The 17545-nt window shown below is 41.0% G+C and overlaps 1 protein-coding gene across 19 annotated transcripts in view; it reads left to right on the top strand.

Annotated features, from left to right (window-relative positions):
* Positions 1-17545, top strand: part of KIAA1217 (KIAA1217 ortholog) — a 373707-nt gene that overhangs the window by 323999 nt on the left and 32163 nt on the right. For 15 of the 19 annotated variants that reach the window (XR_009746054.1, XM_061468242.1, XM_061468241.1 and 12 more), the window contains 3 exons: positions 6723-6827; positions 7260-7312; positions 14617-14777. Coding sequence is in view for 18 of the 19 variants with exons in the window: in XM_061468242.1 (XP_061324226.1) it covers positions 6723-6827; positions 7260-7312; positions 14617-14777 (319 nt within the window). In the remaining variant the exon portion in view is untranslated. The remainder of the gene's footprint in view (positions 1-6722; positions 6828-7259; positions 7313-14616; positions 14778-17545) is intronic. The other 4 variants (XM_061468237.1, XM_061468244.1, XM_061468253.1 and 1 more) reach the window with 1 other exon arrangement.

The following is a 17545-nucleotide window of genomic DNA, read 5'->3' as shown; positions in this document are numbered from 1 at the left end:
ACAGTTGGACTTGATGATCTTAAAGGTCTTTTCCAAACCAGGTGATTCTATGATTTGCCAATTCTAATCCAAGAGAGAGCTTCAGATCAAAAATTTTACAAATTTCTTCTTAGGGGGTTGAAAATGAGGGAGGACACCAATAACTTTCCAATCTGTGTCTTTCTTTCTCCCCTCTGGGCATCTCATCTCTTCACTCAGATATGTATGAGGCTGTGTGTTTGTGAATATATAAAGAGCAACTGTACAGATAGTTCTGGAGCTCCTTAAGAGGAGCTCTGCACCAGGTGTTTTAGTCCTGGACCCAGAATATATTTACAGTGATGAAAATAGCATTTGCATAATTACATTTCCAAATAAATACATGACCTTAATATTCAGCATGGTGTGCATTAGCCACACGTCACTGAAAAAAATCATTCTTGGAAGCTGCCCTTATAGGTTGTAACTTTTTTAACTTTGAGAAGGTGTGACTTTTAAAAAATAGTTGTAAATACCAAAGCAGTTCATGCAAATTGGTATGCTTTCTAACCACTGCAATATTGGGACTTGGGTTTGAGTTCTGTAGACACAAAGTGCTCTAAGCCTTATTTTAGCTTTGTAATAAATTCATAAACTTTGAAAGCAAATACTGTTGAGATTGAGGAATACTAAGGGTGTCCAGGCTGAGGTACTCCTTTCCTGCTTCAGCAGGAAAGGGTTGTTATGAACACTTGAAAAGTGACATATATAATGGCAGAAAGGCATCCTATACTTGTTGTGAATGGGTTACAGTTTACACCTATAAGCAGTACAGCTAGGTTTGCCTCTGTAAGAATATTTTGGGACTGAAGAGATGGGGCTGAATTCATCCTCTTTAAGGCATGCTAAAATGAGGCATATGCTGCTCTGTCATGCACATTTTCCAGTTGCTGATGACTGTGCAAAGAGCCTAAACATCAGGCCACAGAAAGTGACTGGTGCGTTCAGTCAGCCTGCATGCAGAGACTGTCAGGTGTGGGGCATCAGCAAAAGGGAATGTTGAGTATCTCATAGGCTTGGGAATACTGAAGAGGGAGGTCTTTTGCATTTGTGCACTTGCTAACCGAGACCACTCATTCAGGAGTGGGTTGAGGACCCTGCAAGCACCAAACCCATCATCTCAGCACTGCTGTTCCTTCAGTCCCTAGTGGAGTGTGTTGAGAACACTGAAAACATGTCTTGTGCCATCACTTAATGGAAATTACCTTGAAGTAGCACTGGCACAGCCTCAGGACAATGCATAGTTTAAGTATAGATCAGAGAAAAGATTAAAGCGGACAGTCACAATACCAGAAGTTAAACTGAATCTCTCTTTCCCTGTTCATTCTCCTTTAGTTTTTCCAGTCTGGGACCGAAGAGGGATATATGTGTATTTTATCAGAATATGTCAAGTACTTACAGCAGACCAGACCTCTCTTTGACCGTATCCTGATTTTGTGGAAGAAAATGGGTCCGTTTCCTTTGGCATGTTAATTATGGCAGATTTGGGTGAACAAAAGATAAAACCCGGTATTTCCAATCTCTTCTTTTGGAGGTTCCCATTTTAATTTTATATTGAGGAAGCCTGTTATTTAAGCCAGATTTGAGAAGGTTTTAATTGCTTCATGTAATTCATTCTTGTATCTGTTTTACCTCAGATAATTTCAAGGTAGCTATTTCTGCCATATAAAGCATTGAATAAACTCTTACAGTAATTCATTTACCAGAAGAGTTCCATATAAAGCTCTTTTAGAACAGTGAGAAGATACCAGTTCAGGGAGATTTAAAAGAATAAAGTATGTTAGTATTCATATGCACAAAAATATTAGTTGTTCATCTTCGAGGAGTTATTAACCCTTAAAACAGAGGCTTGCAGGGAGGATGAGTAAATTCTTGTGAGTGAGCATGAGTTGTTTAAACAGGAATTTACTGTCATATTTTTTGATGGCCCATTTATATAGCTTATAGTAGACCATTCTGGCAGTTGCTACAGGCAAAGTAGATGTTTAAATGTTGATAAACTGGAAAAGAAGCTGTTTATCCAAAAGTGCATTAAATTAAATGCCATTTAACTTACATCCTTTGCATTTAAAACACGTGTTGTGTTAAAAAGTCTAGGTTATTTGATAGTGCTGAATATGTGTATAATAAATGCTGCTACTCACTAAAATTCAGTTGTTAGAATAGCAAGATAGCTCTACAGGATGTTTTTTCTCCAAAAGCATTTCAGGAGTGTACTGTGATTCTCTTCTGCCTGAACACAACTTTTCCCTCTTCTTCTAATGTGGCATAAAGCCACATTAGTGAGAAAAGGTGATAGCAGAACTGATCAGAAAATGGGATCACATTTACAGCTTGTGGCTTGCAGTTCAAGACTCAGGTGTAATGGCAACATGTAGGTTATTTGGTATTGTTCCCATCAGAAAACCACTTTACTGTTTGTTATGTTGAAGTATGGATGGACTCCCTGTGCATTAGGAAAAAATGGTCATGCTCTGTAAAGTCATGGACAGTGGGAGACTTCATCAGAATGCACTGAGAATTGGATAAGAAAAGTGGACTTTGCAGATGTATAAGGCCAAAGTTGCATTTTCCTTTGTTAAAGATGTTGAATGTTCTGAAGAGGCAGAAAAGATGAATGCAAATGACCAGTATAGGGTGGAGGAAAGGTAAACTGTACTTTGGCTTCTGTTGGAGGAACTGTTTGTAGAAAATAAGATGCAGGCTCCTGGATAATAGTTGTCAAGCAGTATCACAGCTGGCAGTGCTTCAGAGCTTTCCTTTTCCCTTTAGCTTCAAGCTGTAGAAAATTTGAGTTAACCTAATCTTTAGAAGATGGAAGTATTCACTGGTGTGTATCTTCCACCTGGGAGGAGAGCAGAGTACAGAAGAGTCCTGCTGGTCTTTGCATCATGCCCTTCCAGGATATATACTCTGCTGTTTTGGGTGGACTTTGAGGTAAAGTCTGACTGTGATACTTTCAGCTTGATTCTAGGGAAGCCGTTGGGAAACTCCTGTTTGCTTTCTTTTCCCAGTGAGATAGAAAAATTTCTAATGAAATGTTTCTCTCATAGGGTAATGTAGAAAGAAATGTTTTTTTTTCCCCTGTCTCTGACCCTCTTTTTGATTACTGTACAGGCTTCACGCAGGGTTTAACTATAAAATACGAAGTCACTGAAAATCTTTCTCCAGAATAGTGTGCCAGTTAGTTCATAGTGCCAGTCTTCTGTGGCACAGCCTAGGGTCAGACAAGAACACAAACGGTTACACAGCCCAGTTCTAGTTTGTGTCTGTATGAAGTATCTTTTCAGTGATGTGAATATTAAAGGTATCCCTAGGAAAGGGAAGACACATGCAAGTCATTCTTTAATAGCATTGCTGTGAGAAGTGGGTACCAGTTCATCAATATGATGTATCCTGCTTGGGATTACTTCCAGTTAATTGCAGTAGAGGGAATGACATGAAACCTCAGTGAAGCTGTAAGGAAGAAAGCTGGTGATGAAATTTGATGCCTCAGTGCACAGTCCCTGGAGAAACAAAGGGATTGCTTTGCTTCTGCTGAATCTGGGGAGTGAGATGCTAGCACAGGGCCCTGGATGTACCCAGACCTGGAGCTGTGGACCAGGCTGCTAGGGAGAACAGGCTGGTGTTTGCCTCCTTTGCTGGTCAAGGCCTGTCCCAGGCTGAAGCCAAGGCTGACAGAGGGGCCTGCTAGGGCTGGGAGTTGCTTCTGACCTTGCACCTTCTTTACCTCCCCTACCATGCTGCTACCTCTGACTCTCCCAGTATTCACAGGAAAACAATGTAAAACAATGCCTGTCTGTGTTCAGGCTGATAAAATAGCCATTTCTTTCCCAAGTGTTGTACAGCAGACCCTCCCTGCTCTTCCTGGGTGGTGGAGAGATGCAGGTTATCTGGGAAATCAATCTGGAAACGGAGTTTGGCCTTCACATGCTACCCTGCATTTTGTTCTGCCTGACCCTCCCTCCTGGTGCTCCATGTCCCAGCCTGCCCTATGTCACTAGAGTGCCAACCTGGCCTGTGCCCTGGGAACCCTGCTCTGCCCCATGCCACTGGAGTGCTGGTCTGCCCCATGCTGCCCGTTACAGGAAGGGATGGTGGAGCAGGCTGTTCCTCCCACCTTCCTTCCATTAGGAGCACAATGAGAAGTAGAGAATACAGTGTTGAGAACCAAAAAACGTACAACTGTCATGACAGTGTCGGCATCCCTGATGGACCCCAGCCTGGCACAAGATGAAGAAAGTATTCGTTGTCTCTCTCTGGAGCAGAGGTTGCTCCAGCCTTTCACAGGGAAGCCAAAGTGGAAGGAGTCAGCGTCCATACCCCGTGTGATGGGTGGCAGGACTGAGCCCCTAGCCCTTCAGACACATCAGCCCCAAGCACAGCCCTGCTGCCAGGCTGGCTGTGTCCCTGCCTGCCAGTGCTGGAGCACGCTGCCTCCCACCGCCATCAGTCAGACTACCAGGTCTTCCAAAATCAGGTCATTTGATTTAATGCCTAAAAGGCACCTCCTTTTCAGACACCTGTTTTTGAGATGTTTGGTGCTGATGGCCATAACGAGCCTGGGTATTACAGTGAAACGACTGCAGGAAAATCCTGCCTTGTCTTTTAACAGAGTAACTCCAGAGCACATGCAGATTCTTCACATTCTTAATGCTTTTACCACATGAAAAATAATGTGCTCTGTGCAATTGATTCCAGTATTTCATTCGTTTTTCATCATCTCCTATCTCTGGAACATCCCTCTCCCTCTTAACAACATATTTTCCTAGATTTCATGGCAAAGGACAAGATCAGCTTTGTGTTACCATAATCTCTTTTGAAGCAGAAAATTGTTTCCAGATTATCGAATGTGGGATGGAAAAAACATCATATTTATGAATTAGTAAAACAGATAGACTTCCAATTGAGATTATTTCCAGGAAGGTTTTGTGGTGATTATCTGGGGGAAAAAAAAAAAAAAAAAAGTTTCATTATTAAGTGTCAAAAATGCTGCATTAGAGTTTGTTAGAATATATTTATCCCAGGCTTTTAGTACCTGTTTTGTTCCAAAGTTTACTGTAGCCTGAACCAGTTTCTTATTTTAAAGCTTATGACAGTGGAAATACTGTAACGTATTTCTTGGTTTGAAATGAATTAGGTCAGATTCACTAGTCTTCTCGCCACCGTTCAAAATACCTTTCAACATGAAGACAGAAAAGTAAGATGCTCCCACTGTATCAAATTGCAGTAAAAGCATGTCTGCTGGCTGGGAACTGACTGAGCACTCATTTCTTCCCTCCTTGTGTCTGTTAGCATCTCATTACTTGTTTTGCTCCCCTGTTTTCACAATGCCCGAGTGTCTTGGTGTCTCTCCTGGCTATGGTGTCTCTGCACTATCCCAGCAAAGCTCTGTTTCAATCTCATGTGAATGAAATAATTAGCCTTGGTAATCTGGTTGACTGCAAGCTGGGCTGGTTACTCTCTTTGTACCATGTCAGCTTGCTTTTGCCTGGTATTGGTACCTACTGTTGAGTTTACATGGCCCTTACTGATTGGCATTCAACTGGAGCTGGGTAGCCAGAGTTCAGCTGCTACCATGTGCCCAGGATGCTGCAGTGGTGATGGATGGCCCCTGCAGCAGGCTGAGTCTGGGGCTGCATGTGTCTGTCCCATCTTCTTCCATGCATCATTGCTGCTGGTCTTAGTCACTTGCTTTTTGAGAAGTTTTGTTCTGAGTCATCTTCCAAATTCACAGCCCACTGTTAGGATTTGCTTTTGTATGTCTCCCCAGTCACTTAACCGCTGGCATATAGGGGTGTATTTTCAGAAGGTCCTGTCTGATCTCCCATATTGATGTGTGGCTGTGTGTCATTGTGTGAGCTTAAGGCTATTTTGGAGGCCATTGAGGAAGTCACGTGGTACTTGACTAATAGATGCATTTATGTAAACAGATAAACACACAAATGTTAGCCTTCGTATCCAAAATAGACATTGTTGTTTTCGTGACCTTTGGCACCTATGGAAAACACTGACCATACCTATTACAGTTCTTCATTCTCTCCTCTTCCTTTTATGAATTTTTCAGGATATGTGTATGAAAGCAATCTGTTTTATGATAATGTTGCTGTACAGTCTGCATTTGGTGTCCTGTGCCTGTCTGTCACATTGCTGTCCTTTCCAAGGCAGACAGTTGTGATGTCAGGTGCAAAGGATTTGGCTTCAGAAGTAGTCAGCATGGGCAGATTAAATGCTTTGCAGACAAAAATCCTGGGTTTGGGGAAAGTAAAAATAGTAACAAGAAGAAGTGTTAAAGTCTTTAATCCTGAAACCTTATATACAGGCAGAATTATTTTCCTGGTGTATGCAAAAGCGAAAATACATGCAATGCAGAAAAAGATTATTTTCACTAGTTCCAAGAGGCATTAACTGATTGTTTTAGATGCCTGTCTTGTGAGATCGTTAGAAGTTTATTACTTGGGTGGTTGTTTGTTTTGTTCTTTTTTAACGAAGCAGATGTCTTTTTTTATTGTCTGTTACCATGCAAAAGCTGTCCAAACTAAGATGCGGTAAGCTGCTGCAACAAGGTATATGCAAACTGGTACCCGTGGGCCTTTGCACAAGCTCTGTAGTGTCTTTCCAATCCTGTGGTAATCATTCACCTAGAAAAACAAGTCTGAAAGCAAATATACCTGGCTTTAACAAACGATTCTCTTGTCTTACAGAGAGAGGATACAAGCCATGGAGAAACAGATTGCCAGTTTAACTGGTCTTGTTCAGTCTGCGCTTTTTAAAGGGCCAAATACAAGTAATAGCAAAGATGCTTCTAGGTAAAAAAAGAATTCATTAAATCTGTTTCTCTGTAATTATTTTAGTAATCAATCAACAAAATAATATTTGACTGTAATAGTAAAAAAATCCTTAATGCTCATTTTTAAATATCTTCATCATCCCCATGAGAATGCTAGGCAGAGAGGAAGAATATGCCAAATGATAGATGGAGATTAACTGCATTACTCTTCTTTGTGTTAAAACGAATCAATGTAGCTACATCTCTGTGCTTTCTACTGCTTATACTGCATTCCTTGCTTAACTTGTATTAAAAGCTGATTGTAAAAAAAAAAAAAGCAACTGACAAGCTACTGGTGATTTAAATCAAAAATGTATATGCTAGACAAGGCCATTTAATTTGCTGATTATAAACTTCAATACAGTTTTATTGTTAGTATGTTAAAATTATCATTTTTCTTTTTATTACTTAGTGAGAAGATTATGATGAAAATTGTGTCCAGCAAGAGCAGCACTGACACTGCAGGTAAGATAATTCACTTCTAACTTACAAATTCTGCCTCTCTAACATTACTAGCATCCCGTATAGAAATGTCAAATTTACTTAAATTCCCATTGCTCTAGTGTCAGAACTGAAGCTGAAGTTCAGGATATGAGAGTTGATCACATCTTTGTTAAGAGAGGAATTTCTGACAGGTTGAGGTGGTCTGTGGAATGAATTTCACACCTGCACTGGATGGTTTAAATGAGGTACAGAGTCTCTGCATATGGTGAATTTTCCAGTGACTCATCCCATCTATAGTGTGTATCTGTCATTAACATAAGCAGATGTATCCAGATTGCTGTGGACAGCTAAATATTTCATTCCTATTCTGGTCATCTGAACTTTTCTAAGAAGTTCTGTCAGTAGGGTGCTACGGATGTAATGACATTAAGTAATTTAGCAGTCAGCAAGATAGCACTTTCTCTAATTAAGCCGTATTGATCTGTTGCTAATTGTTAGCCTGTGCCTAAACTTTTCTGAGCAAGCATCAATTATGAAGCCAATATGAGTTGGTCTTATTTTAGATTCCTTCTTGGAGAGCTGTTAAGTCTTTAAAAGATGGAGTTAAGGCTGTTGTGAAAAAAGGTCTCCATGTGATTGGAGCTCTTCGTGTATGGGCTGCTGCTGGAGATGTCTGCAGGGTGTGTGTATGTTTGTATGCCTTCTTTTCACCCTTTGCCATGCACTGTATGCAAATAAAGGCAGTTCCCTACTTCCTGGCAATGCTGTTCCCACAGGGAGGTCTTTGCGCTGGCAGGTAGTAAATCACACGCATTTGTTAGCAAACCTATTATGCTCTTAACTAGCTTTTCGGTTGGAGCTGTTAGTTCACGTTCAGGATTCCTGTTTATCTGGAATTGCAGTATGTCCTCCTAACCGACAGAAATCAAACCAGACCTGGAAACTATCAAGCATATACAAGAGAGAAAGTGCTAAAATCCTGGTACTGGAACTTTTCTCCCAAGCCACTCTCTGGTCCTGTTCCAGCTCTTCCCTTCCTGCTGGCCCCTGGATGGAGAGAGCAATATTTAAGGCTGTGAAGAAAGAAGTTGTAATTCATCAGTTTCTGACAACTTACTGAGAAGTCCATCATTTTTCAAAACAGCTGCAAAATGCTCTTAGACTTCCCCTATTTCAGTGTCATTATACACTAAGAATTTATGGTATTCCCTACTCACGTGGGTCTTATACAAGGCACCTATGAAACCATCAAAACCTGCACACACAATGCCTTGTGTTCCTCTTTGTACTGTATTGCTGTTTGGCCTTTCTGTTTGCATTGTGTTCGTACTAATTCAGATATATACTTTGTGGGGAACACTGAGTTGAAGGTGCTGATCTAAGAGTGCCCTGCTGTGAGTTTGGACCAGATGACTTCCAGCTGTCTCTTTCAACCTGAGTTATCCAGTGATTTGCCTGCACAAAGCAAAGGTGGGAATTCCACGGTGTGGAAGTCATGCCCAGCCCATCAGAACAGAATGCTGGTTCATCTGACCAGCAACCATTTCTTGCCACTGTTGTTAAAGATTCCTCACTCACTACCTTACCGTATGACTGAACACACGTCCCCGAAATGGCAAAATTACAGCTAACAGCTGCATGTCCAAGCATGGGGGGTGGAGAGTGGGGCATGTAATTTACTGTCAGACACCAGATCAGCATCTGTCACGTACTGACGGAGACATTTACTTTGTCACATGACCATGCCCATATCCAGCATGTGAGTAAGGATACCAGCATTCAGGTTATGCAACAGATGCCTTTCTGATCACTTGGGTGATGAGGGTAGGGCAGTGGGAGCAAGCAATACAGCCAGTCATCTGCAAGGATACCTATCAGTGCTAGGAAGTATACTTGTAACTCCTGCATCTGTAACCCTAAATCCAGTCTTCCCAGCATGACTCAGCCACCAGATTAAACTGCCTTTAAATTAAGTTAAAGGGAAACAAGGTGTGATGCTGACCCTAATACACTACAGCATTGTAACGCACATTGGCTATTACCAAGGACTGCTGCATAATAGAATAGCCCTGTATAAATAGAATATTTTGCTTTTGCACTTGCTTTTGAATAAGTCGATGCAGTCCCTGATTACTTGAAAATTAGGCAATCTGCCAGAATATACTACATAATGTTTCTGCTTTAAACGTGTCAGCAGCATCTAAAAACGCTCCTGCCGACTGCTGTTTTGTTCTTCAGTTCACCCCAATCCTTATTAAGTATAGCCATTTAGACTGTTGACTCTTGTAGTACACAATTGCACTTGACAACTGTGCACTTACAACTGAGATACCAGTTTTAGCAATTTCAAAGTCTATTTGAAAGAAAAAGTAGTACAAAATGTTGATTGAGCAGTCCTTTCTAGAGCACTGGTAAGCAGAAACGTGAATAGCTTCCCATCCTGAACAATAAAACATCTGTGCAGGATAAAATTGGCTCATCGATGTTGAACCAACATTGTATTTTATAGTATGTGTTCCAATGATAGGAGACAAAAAATAGAGAACTAGCTCACTTTGGAAGGGAAAGAAACCAACATTTCTACATCCTAGATAACTTTATATAGCTAGATTGTGAATACTCTGGTTTTCATATAAACCGAATTGTTGTATTTAACATGTTTTTGCTTTGCTAGTCTGTAGTGGATTCTTCAGCCTCAAATATTAAAGAGCCTAAATAAAAATGCTTTTTCACTGCAGAAAAAGAGCCTTTAACAATCGTGCTTGTCTGCATTTCTTATGTTTTATTGCTTTAGGCTCAGTTCTTTCATGGGGGGTAGGTTCAAAGAGCAGTAAGCTTTCAAAGACTGGCTGTGTCTTTTCTACTAATGTTAGGATAAATCCCATGACTGAATCCTTATAACCTTCTTCAGTTCATCAAAAGTGAATGGCTTTTCACACAAGGGACTCTTCACATAAGGATGGCATGTGACTCTAAACCCAAACCGTTCTAGAAAGAGTCTCCTTGAGATTACTAACAAATATGCTGGGAAATGCTCAGTCTCTTTTCTGTCATGTATTTGTTCATCAAGTGGTGAGATTGATAGATTAATCCTGGATTCATTGATTAAAATATGATCTGTTGTATCATGGATTACCAAAAAAAAAAAAAAAAGAGCAATAGTTCTTTGCTAGGTGATGCCTGGTTGGAAGAGGAAGAAGGGAATTTCAGTACTTCCTGAAAAGGCATCAAGGAGTATGTCTTTCTGCAGTAACACCATAAGTACAAACCCAGAGAGAGAGATGGTAGCTGGGAGAAGTATTACACATGTAGGGCCCAGATTTGATTCCTTGGTCATTACGAGGTGTCTTGCCGTCTCTGTATACCTGTGTGCTTTTTTCACATGCATGACTCTTGCTGTGATGATCTGTAAATTAAAAACATTGTCCGTGCCTACTTGCTTATCTCAGATTCAAAGACAGATCACACCAGTCTTTGAACTCTGCCAGTGTTTGCAGGTAAAACATGATCCTGATTCCATTCTGAATCAATGAGCTGAAGTTCCACAGTAATATATATGTAATATTTTATTCTTTTAAGGGTGCTTTAGTGCCTGGCCATCACAGATGGAATTGCAACATTAACATTGCATTTACCTGTTTGTTTAGTGAATTCTAACTGGAAGGAAAGAGAACTAAATAACTGTCAGGTGTTTTACCCAAATGATGCTTGAAAATGTTGTTCTTTGATGAAGATATGAGTAATTTGTGAAGAAACATTGCTGGGTATCTTCAGATGGCCTTTTTTCTAGCCTGCTCAAAATAAAACCTCAACATTTTAGAAAGAAAAATAAAACGTGGAAAATAGAAGGAGAGCAGTCTTTGCAACCATAGCAAAGGTCAAGTGTCAGGGAGTGAAAGTTGTGTTGCATACCTTCCTGAGCCTGGACAAATAGTAAACCATTTCCCTTTTTGCACATCAGTTCTATTTGTGCTTTAGAAATGTCAGTTTAGTTCATTAGCCTTTGTAAAAGGAAAAAGAAAAGTTAACATTTGTTTTTTGTCCAGAGTATTAGGGAGTTATGGAGGGTTTCTGCATTCAAGCCACCATACCTAGCTCCAGCAAGGGTTTATTTAAAAACCTGAGAGCCAGTACTGTTTCTTCAGTCCATCTGGCCGTACATCTACTCACAAAGCTACAGTCTGTGACTATTTCCAAAAGCGAGCAATACTCCCTAGATGAAACAACCCCTCATTCAGCTGCCCTTTTATTCCTTTTTGATGAAAATATGTATCTGAGAAATCAGCTGCTGATCCTTACTGCGCTCCCATGCTCACTCGGTAACTGTGGCGGTGTTTCACACCCTTAAGAGTCCCATGTCATGCTTCACAGGCTCTGAGCACACTCTGCAGCAGGGACTCTGTGGCAGCAGAGAGTACATAATGGTGAGAAGAGGTGGCCAAGGCAGCAGAAGAGGAGGAAAGCTGCTTTGTAAGGAGTCAGAGACATTTATTGCTTACAGAAGCAGATCACAGTCCATCTACACTAAGAGGAAAGCAGGCACCCCTTCCTGAGAAAATATGTGAATTGACTGGGGTCCAGCATGGGGGAAGAGAATGTCAGGGTCTGATTCATGCCTTGGCTGCATCATCACAGGGTCGGGGGCTGAGGTTTTGGAGCTTTTGCTTGAGGCAAAAAATAGCAGAAAGGTAGATGTGCTTTCAAAAATAGTCTAGATTTGTGGCTGGAGATCAGAACTCTTGGAGGCTTATCCACATTTTTCAGACTATCTGGGGGTTTCTGTCTGTAGGGTTTATGAACTAAATATCCTTTTCTTAAAAAAAAATGAAAAAAATAGTGCACGTGGGAGGGAAATAGATGCTTGACTGTAGGAAAAACTGCAGTGTACATGTAGACAGACAAGTATTAGCATATATTAGACTGAAGCATGGAGTGGGTACAGAATGGCAGTGAACAAGGACTGTTTATTTCTTGAGCGTTGCTTTCTGTTAGGCAGCTCTTTGAAAGTCAAGAGAGCATTGAATCACACTGGAGTATAGCAAAAATGTGCAGCAGCTTGCTCAGCACTCAAATGAAAAGTGCCGTTGTTGAAGCACCGAGTAGATCTAGCTGGAGCAAGTTTGGGTAAGGTATTGCATTACAACAGCCAGCACCAGCTTTAGAACAGCTTTTTGTTTGAGCGAGTCCCTGGAAGCCTATGGCATGGCACCCCATATATAGAATGGGTGCAGCCAGAGGGGCCTGTGCTTTTACTGACAGCAGTTACAAATGTAGGTAAAGCAAGAAACATGATTCTTCAGAAACCTCTTGGCCCATTTTTAAATAAAAACAGTCAGGTGTAACTTCCATCCTTTGAAAATGCTTCCCCCAGATGAATTTTGCAAAGACTATATTTGAGGCATCCACACCTAATGGCAAAGGAATAACAATGTGTTTTTATGCTGAGCTGTATTTATGGGCATATGTGGAGGTTTTGCTGGTTAAAAAGACAACTAGTGATGAGAGGGCAGGGATAAAACTTACCCCTCATATTCATTCCAGCCAGAAAAATGTGTCATGCCCTTTGGAGCACTGAAAATTTGCCTTCAGCAGGCAAAGGCAAGCTCGCAACACTAGTTTCTGTTTGATTTTGTTGAACTTGATAGAATGAGCGCTTGTGAGAACAAACGATAACCGAGATTCCTGTGGAGATCCCCCGATGACTTATATTCTGTTTCCTCAGATTTTTTGTTTTATTCATAGAGCAGGAAGGAAATGAAGTGTGAATGACATAATCATAGAACAGAATCATAGAATCATGTAGGCTTGAAAAGACCTTTAAGGTCATGAAGTCCAACCATGAACATAACACTACCAAGTCCACCAATAAACCATGGCCTTAAGTACCACATCTACACATCTTTTAAATACCTCCAGGGATGGTGACTAAACCGATTCCGTGAGCAGCCTGTTCCAATGCCAGATAACCCTTTTGAGGAAGAAATTTTTCCTAATATCCAGTCTAAACCTTCCCTGGCACAACTGGAGACCATTTCCTCTTGTCCTATCACTTGTTACTTGGGAGAAGAGACTGACACTCTCCTCACTACCTCCCCTTTTAGGTAGTTGTGGAGAGCAGTAAGGTCTCCCTTGAGCCTCCTGTTCTCCAGACTACACAACCCCACTTCTCTCAGCCACTTCTCATAAGACTTGCGCTCCAGACTCTTCATCAGCTTTGTTGCTCTTCTTTGGACATGCTCCAGCACGTCAAGGTCTTTCTTGCAATGAGGGGCTGATAATGCAGTAGTTCATGGAGTGGCAGCTGTCTGAACCCAAGGGACAAGGTGGATCTGGTACTGTGATCAACATAGTCCTGGACCTAGAAAATGCAGTGTGTCCTACCAACAGTCTGTCATTTTCCCTGTTGGTGGTAGGAAAGGGAAGGAACACATACAAGTGTGTAAGTGCAAATTGCTAGAAGAAGCTGTAACATGACTATCAACTGATAAGCTGGAATTTGCTTGTACTCTGTAAATAAAGCTTCTTCCCAGTTACTTGAGACTGAAAAGAGCAACCTTGACATTGATGAGGGGAACAGAATTATTTAATGAAGAAAGTCTTGTGAGCATACTGATGGTTACTCTCAGAGTATGGCTGAGCTCACTTCCTTGTGTTATGCTGTATTCCTTTGTGAACACAGTCTTGAATAAATGTCAGGCTAAAGGGAATAGGTGGAGGAAACACGGCTGGAGAGCAATTCTCTGCCACACCATTGTTACGTTTCTATTCTGGTTTTACACAGTAGCAGTTGGAGACGCCTGATAGAAGTAACTCAATTGTAATTCAAGCAGCAAAGCAAGATTCTCTATAGAAAACTTTTCCCCACACTTGGCAATTGACTGAATCTCTCTTCAGTGATAATTAATCAACAAATACACAGTTCAGGACTCCTGGGAATGTGCATCAACTAGGTCTTGGATGCCTCCTGAGAAGACAACCTTGAAAGTACTTTCAGCACCAATTTGATTTGCTGCTGTTTTCTGTAATCTGCAGTTATAGTTTATTATCCCATCTCCACTACATGTGTTAGGAAGCAGTCCTGTGGTAATGCAGTACTCAGGTATGGCTGAGGCTCCAGCACAGACTCACTCTGACATTTTAGAGTCTTCCCTCAAAACATAATGGATAAGGAGGTGCCAGTCCCCTTTTAGTACTGATCATTGGCAACTATAATTTACTTTTCTCGCCCATCTACGTGAAATACATGTGAGTTCAATAGGCAGAGGACAGATCATGTTTGCACCTTCTCTGCTGGTGAGCTCAACTTGTGCTGCTGCTTATTGTAGGTGCTGCTAACATATCTGGTGGGAAGAATGCATTGGCAACTCTGGAATCTGCTGTCATCCATCACTCTGCTGGAGCCCCATCAATGCAAGTCAGCCTTCATGGGATGAAACGCAACGTGTCGGATCTGCGGCTGCAGCTACATCAGATGAAGCAGCTACAGGTATGCTTATCAGGGTAATTGTCAGCAAATGCCCTTTTCCTCCCTTCTCTCTCCCCCTCCTCTGCTCCCCCGTATGTACGAGTGATTCTCAATAGCAGAATTCTAAGCAAAGAGAAGACCCGCATATTACAGACACAAAAGTGTATTCTGCTATAGCATACACCACTTACATAGTCCTAAAAGGATGAGAATTAGTTCAGTTTAACTACTGATATTGATAAAAAAATCTTACTTTCTGGCTTTGCTTGATGACTCTAGACATTAAACAGTATTTATATTACAATAATAGCAAGTCTTGTGATTACAGTTTGGACACTGCGATGTTATGTGCTGTATAAACATGTTGGAAGAGCCATGTTCTGCTCCATACTGTTTACTATTGAGACAGTTTTAAAGTTCCTGAATAAACAGCTTTGATGTCAGGAAACCCAAATGTAGCTAAGGATCAGTAGATATGCATTAAGGCAGAGCTTGAGCCCTGTATTTACAGAATCCAGAAGAATAGCCAACTTAAGCAGCAAGGAAAAAAGATATTTCAAAAGTTGCTGCCAAGGTTTTATATATTTGAATATAAGTAAGGTTGTGCCTTACTTGTATTCAGATTTTACCAGTATCTTCCTAATACACATCAACCTTTCAAAATCTGCAAGAAACAATAAGAGCAATGGTGAGTTAACCAAAATGTTCTGCTGACACATACCATCATGCTGCAAATGTAAATATATGCTGTTCATGTTAGACACTGTGAAAATAAGCATATGCAGCTGTACAGGTCTTCAGCCCTTCACTTAATTGGAAATTGAATAGCTCAGAAGATGCAGAAGGAGGTAAAGCAATTTCTTGTAAGACAAAGTGAACAGCAGGGGAAACTTTAATACTCTGCCAGTACTTCTTGCCTGGAAAGTGACATCACATGTTTGGTATTGTAGGGCTGCAGCTACAAAACCAGGTGGTTTTGAAGATGGGAGTGGTACTGCGTGAATCTCCTTTGATTTGCTGATTAGTTTTCTAACAGAATAATGATAATACACATCAGAATCCAGAGCACATTTTGCCATTGCTTCTTTAACTAAAGGAAATCAAACTATGAGCCACTTACAGGGCAAGGGAGCAGAAGGGTGAGGTAAACATCAGAGTAAAGAAAATGTGGTCAGTACTGAAGATGCTATGACAAGGTCCTGCTCTCAGTTTTCTGGTAATGAAGAGGTGTCTAAAGGCATTTAGAGCAAACAGTTGTGTCAGCGAGGTGACCTATGCCTGTGATACAACACCCATGTGTTTATATTTTCAGCTTATAATGAGTATGTTGCTACAGCAAATGCATCTTTTAAAAGCTGTTCTCAGCAGTGCTGCCTACGTGCCGGCCATCATGGTCCCCATCTAATTTCAAGACTCTGGTTTGGGATCTCTGCCCTGGCACTTTATGTGTAAGTGCATATTCTTACGCATTTGTGCTGCAAACCACTGCAGCCCCTCTGTCCTTCTGTAACCCCATGTGCCAAATGCAGAGGTATCTCAGACACCTGGCCACCAGCTGTGCTTCCACAGCATGTGGCTTCCTAAAGTGGGATGGAGGTCACAGTGCTGGGCTGGAGGCAGTGCACATCGTTCTCACAGGGCCCGCTCACCAGGGAGGTGGCATTTCCCCAGCTGCAAGGTGGCTCCAGGCCCTGCCTGGGATGGTGACCTTGCTTTTGATCAGATACAACATTATAGCACACAGGAGTGAAAAAACTTGTACCATCTATGTAAATCAATGCTGCCAAGGAAGTATTGAGAAGGAAAAAAGGATGTATCCCGAGTGTGTTAATTAACTCTGGCTGGCTTCCCTTATTTCAGAAATGATAGCGAATTTAGTGCAACGTGCCAGTAGGAAGTGGGCAGATTTGTGATAGTCGGATGGAAGAACCTGTAGCTCAAGGGAAACCTTAGTATATTACATATAAATTACATTCCCGAGAGTGAGTTTTTGTCATGGCTTTCCTGAAATGGTGGAATTATTTTGAAAAGAGCTCCCAGTTTGTAGTGCAGTAAGTGAAACAGCTGGTATTTTAAACTGAAGAGTGAGGAGATATCACACGTCTAATGAAAAGATTTTGTGCTGTCTTTTTGGAAAATAATTTGAAGTAAAAGAGAAAAGTATTTTTCTGTTTTTTCTGGGTTGTTTGCATACTATGTGTGACTACTTCATATTTTTCACTGTTTCTACTGGGTTGGCAGTCAGTTTGTTCCTGTTTGCGTGAATTTTTCATACACTGACAGACTAAAAGAAACACTTTCGAAGAACTCAGAGATGATTGCACAGGCAAAAAGTTTGCAAGATAAGTAAGAAACAAGAACAGGGCATAAAACTATATGTTTAATACTTTCTGTGGTTCAATTTTCACTTGATGTTACCACTTTAAGTTCTTACTCATTTGCTTAATAGAATCAGAGAAACACATGGTGGAAAACACCCGTTCATTCCTATAGCCTTTGTCTGTTCTAGCAAAACCCGGCTTTGAACCATATGCAGCAGCAATTGATCCAGATGTATTGATTCACATACCAGTTGAATATGTATGTTACCAGATGCAACCAAACAGTTAAGACTGTTTTATTCTGTGGTTGGATTTTCACCAGGGATTCTTAAAGACGTTTGCATTGTGGCTGTTGTTAGAGGTTAGATATGCTTCTAGCTACTTCACTAGCATCTTCCTTAAGTGCTCTCATTTTCAGAGATACTCAAGAAAGACTAGTTTCATGGTGCCATGGAGTTTTTCTCATTG

This window comes from Pezoporus flaviventris, unplaced genomic scaffold (genome assembly GCF_033815535.1).
Source record: "Pezoporus flaviventris isolate CSIRO_AGI_PZ_B2104156 unplaced genomic scaffold, CSIRO_AGI_Pfla_v1 ptg000047l, whole genome shotgun sequence".
Lineage (NCBI taxonomy): Eukaryota > Metazoa > Chordata > Aves > Psittaciformes > Psittacidae > Pezoporus > Pezoporus flaviventris.
Note: the sequence above shows the minus strand (reverse complement) of the source record. Positions and strands in the feature narration are given on the sequence as shown.